The sequence below is a fragment of the Rana temporaria genome, chromosome 2 (genome assembly GCF_905171775.1).
Source record: "Rana temporaria chromosome 2, aRanTem1.1, whole genome shotgun sequence".
Taxonomy (NCBI): Eukaryota; Metazoa; Chordata; class Amphibia; order Anura; family Ranidae; genus Rana; species Rana temporaria.
Genome location: NC_053490.1, coordinates 535,604,354 through 535,620,266, shown reverse-complemented (window position 1 = coordinate 535,620,266; position 15,913 = coordinate 535,604,354). Strand labels below are relative to the sequence as shown.

General features: G+C 46.9%; 1 protein-coding gene across 1 annotated transcript; it reads left to right on the top strand.

The window, feature by feature from the left end:
• Nucleotides 1-1,830: 1,830 nt before the first annotated feature.
• Nucleotides 1,831-14,410, top strand: LOC120928089. The gene is made up of 5 exons (XM_040339184.1): nt 1,831-1,908; nt 8,515-8,841; nt 10,190-10,453; nt 10,793-10,881; nt 13,996-14,410. The coding sequence occupies exons 1-5, from the start codon at nt 1,878-1,880 to the stop codon at nt 14,320-14,322; spliced, it is 1,038 nt and encodes a 345-aa protein (XP_040195118.1). The 5' UTR covers nt 1,831-1,877; the 3' UTR covers nt 14,323-14,410.
• Nucleotides 14,411-15,913: the final 1,503 nt, after the last annotated feature.

The following is a 15,913-nucleotide window of genomic DNA, read 5'->3' as shown; positions in this document are numbered from 1 at the left end:
TGTATATAGTACAGTAGGTAGTATAGAGAAGGGTAGGTGTCCATAGTACAGTAGGTAGTATAGAGAAGGGTAGGTGTATATAGTACAGTGGGTAGTATAGAGAAGGGTAGGTGTATATAGTACAGTAGGTAGTATAGAGAAGGGTAGGTGTACATAGTACAGTAGGTAGTATAGAGAAGGGTAGGTGTATATAGTACAGTGGGTAGTATAGAGAAGGGTAGGTGTATATAGTACAGTAGGTAGTATAGAGAAGGGTATGTGTATATAGTACAGTAGGTAGTATAGAGAAGGGTAGGTGTATATAGTACAGTAGGTAGTATAGAGAAGGGTAGGTGTCCATAGTACAGTAGGTAGTATAGAGAAGGGTAGGTGTCCATAGTACAGTAGGTAGTATAGAGAAGGGTAGGTGCCCATAGTACAGTAGGTAGTATATAGAGAAGGGTAGGTGTCCATAGTACAGTAGGTAGTATAGAGAAGGGTAGGTGCCCATAGTACAGTAGGTAGTATAGAGAAGGGTAGGTGTCCATAGTACAGTAGGTAGTATAGAGAAGGGTAGGTGTCCATAGTGCAGTAGGTAGTATAGAGAAGGGTAGGTGTCCATAGTACAGTAGGTAGTATAGAGAAGGGTAGGTGTCCATAGTACAGTAGGTAGTATAGAGAAGGGTAGGTGTATATAGTACAGTGGGTAGTATAGAGAAGGGTGGGTGTATATAGTACAGTAGGTAGTATAGAGAAGGGTGGGTGTATATAGTACAGTAGGTAGTATAGAGAAGGGTAGGTGTATATAGTAGTATAGAGAAGGGTAGGTGTACAGTAGGTAGTATAGAGAAGGGTAGGTGTATATAGTACAGTAGGTAGTATAGAGAAGGGTAGGTGTATATAGTACAGTGGGTAGTATAGAGAAGGGTAGGTGTATATAGTACAGTGGGTAGTATAGAGAAGGGTAGGTGTATATAGTACAGTAGGTAGTATAGAGAAGGGTAGGTGTACATAGTACAGTAGGTAGTATAGAGAAGGGGAGGTGCACATAGTACAGTAGGTAGTATAGAGAAGGGTAGGTGCCCATAGTACAGTAGGTAGTATAGAGAAGGGTAGGTGTCCATAGTACAGTAGGTAGTATTGAGAAGGGTAGGTGTGCATAGTACAGTAGGTAGTATAGAGAAGGGTAGGTGTCCATAGTGTAGTAGGTAGTATAGAGAAGGGTAGGTGTACATAGTACAGTAGGTAGTATAGAGAAGGGTAGGTGTACAGTAGGTAGTATAGAGAAGGGTAGGTGTACATAGTACAGTAGGTAGTATAGAGAAGGGTAGGTGTCCATAGTACAGTAGGTAGTATAGAGAAGGGTAGGTGTGCATAGTACAGTAGGTAGTATAGAGAAGGGTAGGTGTCCATAGTGTAGTAGGTAGTATAGAGAAGGGTAGGTGTACATAGTACAGTAGGTAGTATAGAGAAGGGTAGGTGTATATAGTACAGTAGGTAGTATAGAGAAGGGTAGGTGTATATAGTACAGTAGGTAGTATAGAGAAGGGTAGGTGTCCATAGTACAGTAGGTAGTATAGAGAAGGGTAGGTGTCCATAGCTGTCCAGGGACTGTAGGTAGGTGTACACATGGTCAGGAAGGTGTCCCTAGGATTGAGGTGACAATATATGGTTGGTCTCCATTCTCCAGGCCTGGGACGGGACATGTTATTGGTTCCCGACTCACCTGTAGGGCAGAGTTCAATCATCTTTTTACTCTCCAATGACATAGAATGTGCTTGCTGAGGACATAATACTCCTACACGGGACACTCTTATTTACACAATGACAGCGGAGGGTGGAGATCAGGCTGAGATACATTGTAGTCATTAGGCATCTGAGCAGAGACTCACCGAGACATGATCTGTCCACCGACTTCTGTGTATGGAGGTAAGTGCACATCCCGGGGGGCAGAGGGTGACATCGGGGGAGGGGTGTAATATAATTGATGAAATTATTGATCTCTGATGGGGGGGGGGGGAGGGGGGGATTATTAATAGAAATTCTCCCCCCTGAGATCTGGAGGATTTCTATCCCCCACCCATACACAATGTGTGACTTCTCTATGGAGAGAATGAGAAATCCCACCAACCAATCACCAACCAAGGGTTTCCTGAAGATAAAAAAAAAAAAAAGAGAGATATATATATATATATTAGCTGATTGTAGTAGCTGTGCATGGCAACCAGATTAGGCATGTGCATTTCTTTTCATTCCGAATCGAAATTCGGACAAATTTTTCATTATTCGGATGCATACGAATTCCCGAATTGCAATATTAATGAATTTACCGAATCCGAACGAACGTTTTCGATTCCGAATCGAAAACCCGCGGACGAAATTCGATCGGAATTCGAAAAAAAAAAAAAAAAAATTCGAATTGAATTCGAAAACACATTCTATTCGAAAAGAGACTATTTGTTTTCGAATACGGTCGAAATATTTTCGAATTCGACCGGATTTTTCGAAATTTGGTCGAAAACGAACGAATTCCGAAAACGAATTTAACACATGTAACGAATCTAACTTAACGAAATTAATTAAATAACGAATTAAAACGAAACTAAACGAATTTTTCCCTTTTGCACATGCCTACTACAGATTGTCTCTTCTGCCCCCCAATAACAACCAATCCGATTTCTGGGGTCAGTTGCAGCAGATGGGTGGAGATTGTAAACCAGAAAACATCAGATAAATCCGAAAATACTCAACTCCAGTCCTCTATCACAGGGGTCTCCAAACTGCGGCCCGAGGGCCGGATGTGGCCCTTTGCTATCCTTTATCCGGCCCTTGGGGCAGTATTACTCCCAACCATATGAGGCACTATTCCTCCCAATGACACCAACAATGGGGCATTATTTCTTCCACTAATAGCAATGATGGAGCACTATTCCTCCTCCTACTGCCAACCAATACTGGAAGCCATGTTAATGCTCACTGATGCTCAGCCCTGGGGCATTTTCTATCCCCATTGGTCAGAATCTGGCCCCCCTGAAGTCTGAAAGACAGTAAACTGGCCCTTTGCTTGAAAAGTATGGAGACCCCTGCTCTATCAGATGATGCACCCTGCAGTTCCCTCTTCCTCCATAGGGGGAGCACACACACAGCTCCAGAGACTGCAGTTCCCTCTTCCTCCATAGGGGGAGCACACACACAGCTCCAGGGACTGCAGTTCCCTCTTCCTCCATAGGGGGAGCACACACAGCTCCAGAGACTGCAGTTCCCTCTTCCTCCATAGGGGGAGCACACACAGCTCCAGGGACTGCAGTTCCCTCTTCCTCCATAGGGGGAGCACACACAGCTCCAGAGACCGCAGTTCCCTCTTCCTCCATAGGGGGAGCACACACAGCTCCAGGGACCGCAGTTCCCTCTTCCTCCATAGGGGGAGCACACACAGCTCCAGAGACTGCAGTTCCCTCTTCCTCCATAGGGGGCAGAAAATATAAAATTCCAGGAAATGTCAGTCGGTTCCTCCGGTGTGTTTTCTCTCCGGTGTGAGATAAAATCTCCGGACACTCCCCGCTCTTCTCTCCCCACATCTCCGCCTCCCGCTCATCACATCCCCGCACAGATCTCCGGTGTCCTCCAACACACAACACGATCTTCTCTCTCCGTCTCTCTCTCTCTCTCTCTCCATGGTACGTGGTCTCTCCTCTGACAGAACCTACACACTCCACCAATCAGTCCCCGCCCATGTGCCGTGTGCAGTAAGTAGTGGGCGCGGTCACAGCAATGTCTCCGCGTTCTGATTGGCTGCACACAGTATTAGATCAGATACAATGTATCTATATCTTTACAGGAAATAGAGGGGACTTGCGTCACGTGATCCCACATTCCTCTCATCACAGGATGGAACTGTGTTTAACCCCTTATCTACCGGAACAGTTTTTTCATTTTTACACACAAGTTAAAATCTGACTTTTTTTTTTTTATAGAAATGACTGCAACAGCCCGAAAGGTGTTTCTTTTCTGGAAGGGGAGGCCCTGGAGATATATATATATACATTTAGGGGACAAACTCCTTTTTTGAACCCCCTGGATAGAGAGCAGGGAGCACCACATGTGGGTCAGATGACTGCGGCAGGAGACTGCTAAGACCCCTTTCACACTGAGGCGCTTTGCAGGCGCTATACTGCTAAAAATATCGCCTGCAAAGCGCCCTGAAAGAGCCGCTCCTTTCACTCCAGTGTGAAAAAACTCAGAGGGCATTCACACTGGAGCGGTGCGCTGGCAGGACGCTCAAAAAATGTACTGCCAGCCAGTGGCGGTGCATCAATAAAGGGCGCAGGAGCGCTGCCCCCCCTCTCCTGCACCGCTCTAATCCCCATAGATAGATTCATGTATTGCATGAATCTATCTATGGTCGTTGCTGATACCCCCTATACAGGAGTCTGGCCCCATTTCTGGGAGCCGGGCACCTGTATTACAGCGGCATTTTTTTGGATGCACCTGATTAGAGCCATAGGCGCCCAATAATGTGAGAAGTGGGCGCAACGCTGTGAGATCAGCAGGTTCGCCGCTGCTTTTAAAATTCAACATCAAAACAGTGTCACGGACTTCTAAATCCTGTATTTCACTATATAAACTGAGTTTACTGTTAAAAATAAGTGTGAAAAGCAAGACTCTGGTGGGTGTAACAAGATCTCCGCTTGCTGACTTGTAACTCAAGCCTTACTGCAGACGAGTGCGGGTGCACCAAGATGGCCGCGAGGCAACGTCACTTTGTCTGTTCATCACGCATGCGCAGCAGGCCGGGTATCGGCTTTCTGATAGGTAGTGGCTATCTGATAGAACACCGGCTTGTCAATTTTGCTAGATTCTTCCCCACCTTCTCCCTCCCAGGGGCCGTGGCTGCGCCCTAGATGGCAGTGTGCCTTAGACCAGCCCTCAAAAAGCGTTTTGCGAGTGAATTTTGAAGGCTGGTGTGTGGGCTGCCTGTGGGCAGGGGGGGGAGGAGCACCGCCGGCAGCCTGGGTTTGTCAGAGTGATAGTAGGGGAAGAGAAAGGAGAGGAGAGACACTGCCGCCTGGTTGATCAGTGCGCAGGAAACAGTTTTCATTTCAATAGCTGTGTTCCCCGCCGCGCGCCGAGATATACAGCCCCTCCCCTGTCCGTGCACTTTGATAGACAGATCACCCATCCCAGGATTGGATGAGTGATTTGTCTATCAAAGTGCCCGGACAAGGGGGAGGGGCTGTATATCTCGGCACGCACCGGGGAACACAGCTTTTGAAATGAAAGCTGTTCCCTGCGCGCTGATCAACCAGGCAGCCGTATCTCTCCTCTCCTTTCTCTTCCCCTACAAGCCTACACAGTACACAGATAGGCAGCATTGGGGGAGACTGAGCAGCATTGGGGGAGACTGAGCAGCATTGGGGGAGACTGAGCAGCATTGGGAAGACTGAGCAGCATTGGGGGAGACTGAGCAGCATTGGGGGAGACTGAGCAGCATTGGGGGAGACTGAGCAGCATTGGGGAATACTGAGCAGCATTGAGGGAGACTGAGCAGCATTGGGGGAGACTGAGCAGCATTGGGGGAGACTGAGCAGCATTGGGGAAGACTGAGCAGCATTGGAGGAGACTGAGCAGCATTGGGGGAGATTGAGCAGCATTGGGGAATACTGAGCAGCATTGGGGGAGACTGAGCAGCATTGGGGGAGACTGAGCAGCATTGGGGGAGACTGAGCAGCATTGGGGAAGACTGAGCAGCATTGGAGGAGACTGAGCAGCATTGGGGGAGACTGAGCAGCATTGGGGAAGACTGAGCAGCATTGGGGGGAGACTGAGCAGCATTGGGGGGAGACTGAGCAGCATTGGGGGACACAGAGCTGCAATGGGGGACACAGAGCTGCAATGGGGGACACAGAGCTGCATTGGCGGACACAGAGCTGCATTGGCGGACACAGAGCTGCAATGGGGGACACGTGGCTGCACTGGCGGGCACAGGCTGAATTGGGGACACAGATAAAGTTGTTAATATTTATTTTTATAACTTAATTCTGCATAAAACATTTAAGTGTAATTTCATGAGATAATTTATGAGGTGGGATTTGGGGCGGGCATGGTAGGGGTTGGGTTGGGCAACTGGTGGCGAGTAACCCTTGAGGCCTGGCTAGTAGCTCAGGACTTGACATTTTGAGCCCTGCCCTAGACGACTGCCTAGTCTGCCTAGTGGTAGCTGCGGCTCTGATTTAAAGCAGTTCTTATTCTAGTTCACTCCAAGACTGGTGTTGTCTGGTCCTTGGGGGTTACGATAGCCAGATCCATCTTGGTCTTGTGTTCCAGGACTTAGGAAGTGATATAGTGATGGAAGCACTTATGCAGAGTGTGGGACGTTCCGTTCCGCCACAAATAGAAATGGACACACAAAGAATTGGAGTGGATGAGGATTTGAGGCAATCATTGGCCCGGATTCACAGACATCGGCGCATATTTAATGCCGGCGTAGCGTATCTTTTTTAGGCTATGCCGGCGCAGAGCGGCAAGCACAGTATTCACAAAGCTGTTAAAGATACGCTGGGTTTCCTAAGCCAGCGTAGGTGGAAGTGGGCGTGAGCCATGCTAATGAGGCGTGACCCCATGCTAATGATGGGCCGAGTGACAGACAAGTACTTAAAATGAACTGGGCATGCGCCGTCCCGTGGACGCAACCCAGTGCACATGCTCAGAATCACATCGAAACTAAGATACGTCGAATCACTGCCTACGACGTGAACGTAACCTACGCCCAGCCCTATTCACGTACTACGTAAAATATGACGGCTGTTCCCTGGTTCATACCTTTGCATGAGTTGCGCCTCATCGATGAGGAATAACTATACGCTGGACGTAAGCCTTACGCAAACCGCGTATATTATGCGCCGGGCGCAACTACGTTCGTAAATCGACGTATCTCCCTCATTTGCATATTTGCAATGAGGCGGCCAGCGTAAATATGCGCTCACGATATGCAGACGTAGGAAAGGTACGTCGGTCGGATGAAACCTATTTTCAGGCTTATGTAGTTCTGTGGGCACGGCGCATAGTTACACTTACGCGGCATAGATCAAGATACATCGGCGTAAGTGCTTTGTGAATCCGGGCCATTGTGTTTATGTTCCTCTTCTCTGCTGGGATGTTTTTCTTGCTTCTGTTCATATTCATGATATCATTAAAACCACTTCCATACTGGGCTTTTATACCCACCTCCATACCGGGCCTATTCTGGCACTTCTCTCCTACATGTACAAATCATCATTTGTACATGTACCCCCAAACATTATATATGTTTTTTTAGCAGACACCATAGGGAATAAAACGACGGTCATTGAAACGTTTTATCTTGCACGGTATTTGCGCAATAATTTTTCAAACGCCTTTTTTTTGGAAACAAATTGTTTCATGAATTCAAAAAATAACAAAACAGTAAAGTTAGCCCAATTTTTTTGTAAAATATGAAAGATGATGTTACACCGAGTAAATAGATACCTAACATGTCACGCTTTAAAATTGCGCACACTCATGGAAGCCAAGCTTCGGTACTTAAAAATCTCCATAGGCAACGCTTTGAAATTTTTTACAGGTTACCAGTTTAGATTTACAGAGGAGATCTAGTGCTAGAATTGTTGCTGACACTCTAACGCACGCAGCGATACCTCACATATGTGGTTTAAACGGCGTTTACATATGTCGGCGGGACTTGCGTGTGCGTTCGCTTCTGCGCGCAAGCTACTGGGGACAGGGGCTTTAAAAAAAAAATTGTATTTCTTTTTTTTCTTTTTACATATTTATTTATTTTTTTACACTTTTTTTTTATTTTTTTATTTAATTTTTTTTATTATCACTTTTATTCCTATTACAAGGAATGTAAACATAGGAAATGTGTGTGACAGGTCCTCTTTATGGAGAGATGCCGGGTCAATAAGACCCCACATCTCTCCTCCAGGCCTGAAAGCATAAAATCGGTGAAAAAAAATTCACCGATCTCATGATTACAGTTGCTTAGCAGCCGCAATCGCGGCTTTGTTTACTTATGGGGACCCGGGCGTGACGTCATCACATCGCGCCCGGGTCCTCCGACAGTCATAGAGATGACTGGTGACCATCTGGTCACCAGTCATCTCTATGCTTCCTGCCAGCCCCGGACGATTCGTTCTCCGGGCCCCCGATGGCACGGGAGAGCCCGGAGAAGCACCGGATGGCGGCGGGAGGGGGGATGTCCCCTCCCGCCGCCTGTAAGAACGATCTAGCGGCGGAACCGCCGCTATGATCGTTCTTATGTTGTGCAGAATCGCCGGCAGAAGAGAAGGATATCTGAATGATGCCTCTAGCTGCACCCATCATTCAGATATCCCCCCACAAAGCCCAGGACGTCATATGACGTCCACCCGGATCGTTAGAGGTCCTTTGTGGACGTCATTTTACAATGGGCCGGTATGGAAGTGGTTAAATTGCAGTTGAAATTCAGGGACACTATGAAAGTTCTGCTGACATTTCTGATGTGTCTTCTCCCCCCAGGTCTCCTGTGTATGATGATCATATCGGTGTCATCAGGAACGGTGTATATACAGAGCGGATCAGACATCACTGACTGTAATATGAAGTGTCCTCATGAAGAAGTGACTCTGGAGCTGTACAGAGAATGCGGAGGGGTGGAGAAGACGTTGCTGGAACGTCACTGCTATTACAATCACACTAAATCTCATGACCCCAGAGTCCAACTGCACACAGGGAGCGGCTGCTGGAAGCTGACACATGCCAGGAAGGATGATTCCTGTGTGTATAAGATTTGGTGTCACTGTGATCCGGGATATGTCATGTCCTCTACAGAGATCCGTGTTCTGGGTAAGAGTCCGTATTCTGCATCACACTTCTCTCCACACTGCATTGTACTCTATGGGGGAAGAAGTGTCTGTTATACAGGATGAGGGAGGAGCGGAAAGGAGTTCTTCATGTAACAGGTTTCCAGCAGGGGCGGACGGTTCTTAGAGGGCGCATGGGCACCCCCCCACCCCCATCCACACGTCTGGCCCCCTGATCTACATATCAGGACACCGGAATATGGATTGGGTGGGTTAGAAGCACATGATTAGAGCCAGAGGCTCTAATTGGCTTCAAAAAAGGGTGGGCTTGCGGCACAGAGCATTGCGTCCCACCCAGTTGTGTGACAATAGTGAATTCATTTTCACTATATTCACACTAAAGTTCCTCCCCTCCAATCAGGAGGCAGGTCATGAAACCTGTTTCCTGATTGGCCAAAGCGTCAGGCGATCCTATTGGCTGCCTAGCACTTAAAGTGGATGTAAACCCGATTCATGAAATTTCAGCTGGGCACATATATATCTGCAGTGTTTTGTTATCTCTTTTCAATGAGCCGAGTCTTATAGCTCTCTTCTGGCGGTTCCTCTGTAATCAGCCTGAGAACTCATGACATATTTTTTTACTTTTTAGACAAAAGCAGCCTGAACCTTTTGTCAAAGGAGGTTGCTAGAATAGAGTAGCAGAGAGCAGCTCCTATTACAAAACAGCTCTGAGAGTCTCTGCCTATGATGAGAGGGGGTGTGTGCCTTTCCTCAATCATCAATGTTGGCTATCTTGGCTGTATGCCCAGACATCACACTCTGTGTAACCAGGAAGAGAAAATCTCCTAACAAGATCTCAACTTTCTAAACAGTATATAAATGTGAAGACAGCAGATAGCCATATAAAACTTATGTAGGGAGATTTGGTTAATCTCTGTGTATCATCTGAGGCTGTTCACTTCACTGGGTGTGTGGAGGGTTTACATCCACTTTAAGAGGAGACACACAGTGACGGAAACCTCGGGAGGAGCGGACACCAGAGCTGCTGCCCGCACCCCAGGAGAGGACACCCCAGTCCGCCAGTCCTAGATCAAGTAGGTGCCTGACCGCTGGCCACCCAGGGGAGTTGTCAGTGCCACCCCGCCCGCCTCTCGGAGGAGGGGGGTTGGTGTCAGTGCCGTGCCTTGGGCCACACAGGGGGAAGGGGGGTGCTGTCAATGCCACTCTTTAAAAGAAAAACTCACCAGCCGCTACTGGTTTCTAGTATTCTCTACTGATATCTACCCATCTGTCCTACTCAGTATAAGTATACAATAAGAGCTAACAATCTATTCCATGTATCTGGGCTCTGTGTTGGTGACCTATGACTGATAATGACTGTCCTTCTCTAGATCCGGTTCTCATCTCCAGTATAACCAGTACCGGGGGCCGGCTGGGTGAGGAGACGGCGGTGAGCGTCCAGTTCTCTGGAGAAGAGAGCGCTGTGACCTGGGAGGTGGACGGGGAGCCTCTCCCTGAAAGATACCGGCTGATAGATGACAATAGGACTCTGATTATCCCCGGTGTGCAGAGAGACGACGCCGAGAGGAGATTCCGGGTCAGGATCACAAACCCGGTCAGTGAGGAGATCCGGGAATACCGGCTGGAGGTCAGAGGTGAGAGGGGCAATTACTGGGGGAATAGAGGAGGTCGTCATTCTTCCCTGGGACTTGCACTATATACTGTATATATGTGTGTATAAAGTATACAGTATGGTGTTAGTGTGCAGGTTTATATATAATAGTCAGACAATGAAGGTAACAACAAAAATGGGCAAACTCGATGGACTCTTTTTCTGCCGTCACTTTTCTATGTTTCTATAATAAAGCAGAAGTTTGCTGATATATAAGTAATGTAACAAAGCAGACTGTAGAAGGATACATTGTATATTGTGATCACACATGTAATCTCTCACACAGAGATCTCTTCTAATCATTCTATTTATTTTCTGACAGATCTTCCATCAGATTATACAAGATCCCGAATGTTTCTCATTGTTCTTGGATTGCTCGGTGTGATTATTGGGATTATCTGGGTGTTTCTGGTGAGTAATGATTACATCTTTCCTTTCTGTGATCGGATTATTCCTCTAGATCAGCAGCCGCCTCTAGAGAGACTCTGTCGATCTAACATGGATCTATACTGAAAGTTATGTTAGCCATTTCTGAAAAGCATAAAGAGCAATGTAAGGTGTGAAATACTTCTCTGCTTCTGGAGAAAATGCTGCTTTAGACTCCCTACCAGTGGCAGCCGCTCATGCAGGGCACAGGGGTGACCCCCTAATCCATGTGCCCAGCCCCTAATCTACATGCATAAGCATGTGATTGGAGCCTGAGGCTCTAATTGGCTTAAAAAAGGGTGGGTGACATTAGCAAATTAATATTCATTATTTTCTTCCTGTTTCTCCTCCCAGCCAATCAGGAAGCGGGTCCTGGGACACGATTGGCCGTGAGTCCTAAGTCCTGATTGGCCAAAGAGGAGAAGCAACTGTCTGTACTTAAGAGGAGACATGTGGGGGAGCCGCAACCTGGATGGAGCAAGTGCAGGGCTGGCGGATGACGGGCGAGTGATGCGGCAATTGAGCAAAGGGGTGGAAAGCCGCTGTAACATTGGGTGCAAGTTCTGTATTCAGAAAGAACTTGCGCCATTATTTACAGCGGCGTATGTGTTGCGGCGTAAGGCAGCGGAATTCAAATGGGGATGTTGGGGGCGTGTTGTATTTAAATTTGACTTGACCCTGCGTTTTTTAAATTTTTTGCGCCGTCCGTAAAATATCCCAGTGTGCATTGCGCCAAAGTATGCCGCAAGGACGTATTGGAATCGACGTGAACGTAAATGACGTCCAGCCCTTACGACGTAAAATTTCAACGCGGGAACGACGGCCATACTTAACATAGGATACGCCGCACATACCCCTCATATAGCATGGGTAACTTTACGCCGGAAAAAGCCTAACGCAAACGACATTAAAAAAAGCGCCGGGCGGTCGTTCGTTTCTGAATCGGCGTAAATACTAATTTGCATATTCCTTGCGTAAACATACGGAAGCGCCACCTAGCGGCCAGCGTGAAAATGTAGCCTAAGATACCACGGTGTAAGACACTTACACCTGGCGGATCTTAGGGATATCTATGCGTAACTGATTCTCTGAATCAGGCGCATAGATACGACCGAGCGCACTCAGAGATAAGACGGCGTATCAGGAGATACGCTGTCGTATCTTGTCTCTGAATCTGGCCCACGATCTTTACTGAAGGAGGAGATTGGCCAAACTGAACCAAATACTGATCACTGTGTGAGCAGCACTGGAGGAAACCCAAAGCGGAAATTGTTCCAGGAAAGTAAACACTCCACTTCTTCCATCACTCTTTATTTATCCATTCTGGTTTTATATTCATGCTTTAGTCAATGTCTGCTATACCCAGCTCAGGGATCTTATTTTGGTCATCTTGGGATGGGAATGAAGGGGATACATAGGGGGGGGGCACCTTGTGGATGCAGAATTATGCCCCGTACACACAAGCGTCATTTCCACCAGCAAAACTCAGATGTGAGCTTTTGGGCGGAAATTTCCGACCGTGTGTAGGCTCCATCAGACTTTTTCTGTTGGAATTTCTACCAGCAAAATATTGAGAGCAGGTTCCCTATTTTTCCGACGGAAAAAGTTCCGATCGGAAACTCCGACCATCTGTATGCAATTCCGACGGGGAAAAAAACATGCATGCTCGGAAACCATTCGACGCATGCTCGGAAGCATTGAACTTCTTTTTCTCGCCTCGTGGTAGTGTTGTACGTCGCCGCGTTCTTAACGCTCGATAGTTCAGAGAACTTTTGTGTGACCGTGTGCATGCAAGCCAAGCTTGAGTGGAATTCCATCAGAAAAACCATCCAACCTTTTTCCCAATGGAAATTCCGCTCGTGTGTACAGGACATTAGTGTGAGGGTGAGGTCTGTGCTGTAACATCTGGTACAGATAAAAGTTGGTGAGTGTGGGGGGGATGGTTTTAAATAAATATCAGACCTTTAAATGTGGTGGCTGCATTTGCCGCCTTCTTTTTTTCAGTCCATCAGCAAGTACAGATCATTTTTTTGATCCTGGCAGATATTCAGTGTCCTCTTTCTTCCAATCTTCTACTATGAATTCCCCTCCCCCATGTAATGGAGATGATCTGTTCGTAGGAGAGCAGCCTAGGGTGACAACTCCGCTCTACACAGATACAGTGCAGTGAGCGTTGTCACCCCTAGGACAGGAAGTGTGTTATTCACAGAATTACCAGGCAGGTAACGAATGCATCCACCACATCTAAGGACTGATAAGTTGCAATATATTACATTTTTGTTTTGGGGTTTAGATTTGCTGTGTTGGCACAGACAGCAGTTGGTAAAGTTGTGATGGATACTGTGACAGGAAGTCAGGTAAATCTGTGGGTGTTGTCACAGACGGGACATACATTTCAGCTTTGTTTAGACAATACACCAATTGTTATTAGGCGTCGGCTGCAAGGGTGGTCAGAAGAGACCTAATGGCGTTGGATAACTTCAGCTGTTCAGAATGAGGCAATTAAGGCCTCTATAAGTAATCCAGAGGATTACCACTGAATTTCTGCATCCTGAGGCTTTGTGTGGAAGGAGAGCAGTGTACTGAAAGTCTTCTGAGGAGGTGAGGGGAGGATTGATTTTTCTGTGTGATAAAAATCGAAAGACTATTGTTTTTCTGCTGTATGACCAGCAGTGTCTGCCCAGCACTAGGCTGTGCTAGACTCAATAGATAGGTTCCTGTGTGGTGAAGATAGACGCCCCAAGTGGCCAGGGTTTATTTTATGTTTGATTTTGTTTGTGCTGTTTGGATGCTTGCACTTGTTTCCAGCAAGATGGAAGAATAAACCAAAATCTTTGTTTTCAACCATCTTCGACTGCCTGTCTGTATAAGTTCTGTGTGTAGTGAACCCATCCAGGGGGGTCACACACCCCGCTACCGAGCTAACCCCTTACAATGCATAATGGTGAGCAGAGTGCGGGGAATTATGACCCAGGGCAGCCATATCACATGGGAGAGTGGACTATTGGATGATGGGGGATGGGAATAAACTAGAGAGAGTAACTCCAATGCTGTATGTTGGTGATAATCTCTGCAATTGTATGTGATTTATATTTCCAGATTTACTGCAGAAAAAAAGGTTTGAAGAGCAATTGTATCTATAAAGATGTGTCACTGTCAGAGGTCAGATCAGTGCAACCCATCCAGAATGGATCCATACCCACCAATGGTATCTATGAAGATGTGCCACTGGCAAAGGATGGATCAGTGCCACCCATCCAGAATGGATTCACACTCACCATTGATGTCCCTCAAGATGTGCCACTGGCAGAGAACAGATATGTGCCACCCATCCAGAATGGATACTTACCCACCAACAAGATTGGATCCCCACCTGCCAAAAATGTTCATCAATTGAGGGAAAACAGGGCCCCCTACTCCATGTAGAGCAGCTCACTATCTACATAGTTAGTCTGGCTGAAAAAGACACAAGTCCATCTAGTTCAACCAATAAAAGGGAAACAAAAATATACAACCCTGTATACACAATCCTATACTCACAGTTGATCCAGAGGAAGGAAAACAAAACAGCAATGCATGATCCAATTTGCTCCATGATCCAGTCTAATGTGTGGCCGTCTAACAGAGATTTCTTGGCTATCATTAAAAAAAAAGGACCTTTATCATATAAATCCTGATTAGAAATAGTGGAGCACTTCCTCACATATGAGGGAACGTTCACACCGGATGTATCGATCACCACAAGGACACTCCAATACCAATTGCTGTCTATGAGCCCTTCACACCACACTGCAATTGATGCAGCGCAACACACAAAAATCTGCATTAATGTAACATTCTTGTCAAATGACAAAAAAAGAGGATCTTGTCCCTTGATGTGTCCAATGAAGTCAAACTGCATTTAAAAAAAATGTGCAGGTCTGAACCCTCCTCACTGGTACCTATAAGATGTATGACATCATCAACTGTATACCCCGCCCACTCCTACCTCCGACACTCATAGGGTCTTCAGGGGCGGAGTTCAGAAGAGCTGCCTTTCTATAGGCGTTGCCTCCATTAAATATAGTGGCCATCTAAAGATGTCTGAGAATAGGTCCCCTTTCTAATTGGATGTGCAGGGTCCCCAATCAAGTTATGTTTTGTCCCAATGCAGCAACTTCCTGTCTTGGGGTGCAACAGGAAATGAGTCTTAGAAAGTTGTCACAGTGACCAGTGAGGGATATTTTCTCACTTTTAGACTTCCCGTTATGTTCTGTCACCAGGACAAATAGAGATAAAGAGTCTCCATAGTCGGGACACAGCAATAAAAATGTTACTTGGGGTCCAGCCCTGTGGTAAAAAAAAGCTTTACTTGCACATTAAAATGGGTTAAACCCTGAATAACGTCCGCCAGCATTTGCCTTAATATGAAGTATACACAGCACTTACCTCGGGGTGTGCTCTCCTCCAATGATGAGAGGTCTGAGCCCCCCCTCCCCCACATCCACTCCATGCCTGCTGATGCCATGCCCTTCCCCTCTTCTTCCAGATCTGCCATCTTCTTCCTTCTCCCATTGGACAGGCACTGATGATGTAACCCCCGCCACATGTACACTGGAGTTATATGATCTCAGCATCCGGCTCCATTCCCGGCATCTGTGGAAACCCATGACTATACACTGCACTCTGCATGTACTACAGTCAGTGCAGGGCTGTCTTAATGAGAGGGCACACCTGGGCACTGCCCAGGGGCCCCAGCTGCATGGGGGGGCCCTGCACTTTCCCCAAAGCAGCTGGTCCTTAAACCCACACTGCCCCAAAATTGGAGGCCCCATGATGGCACAGAGAGTGATAGATGCACAGGGGAGGCAGAAGTCCAACTCCGTGCTCCTTGACCCCCCTCCTTCCCCCTGTATATATGTGTGCTTTTTTTTTTTACATTTTGTTACTTACATTTTTCTGATGTCTTCTGGCCAATCATGTGGCACATCCTCTCTGGTCTTCTCCCAGGGTGGGCAGTCTTATATAATGCAGAATG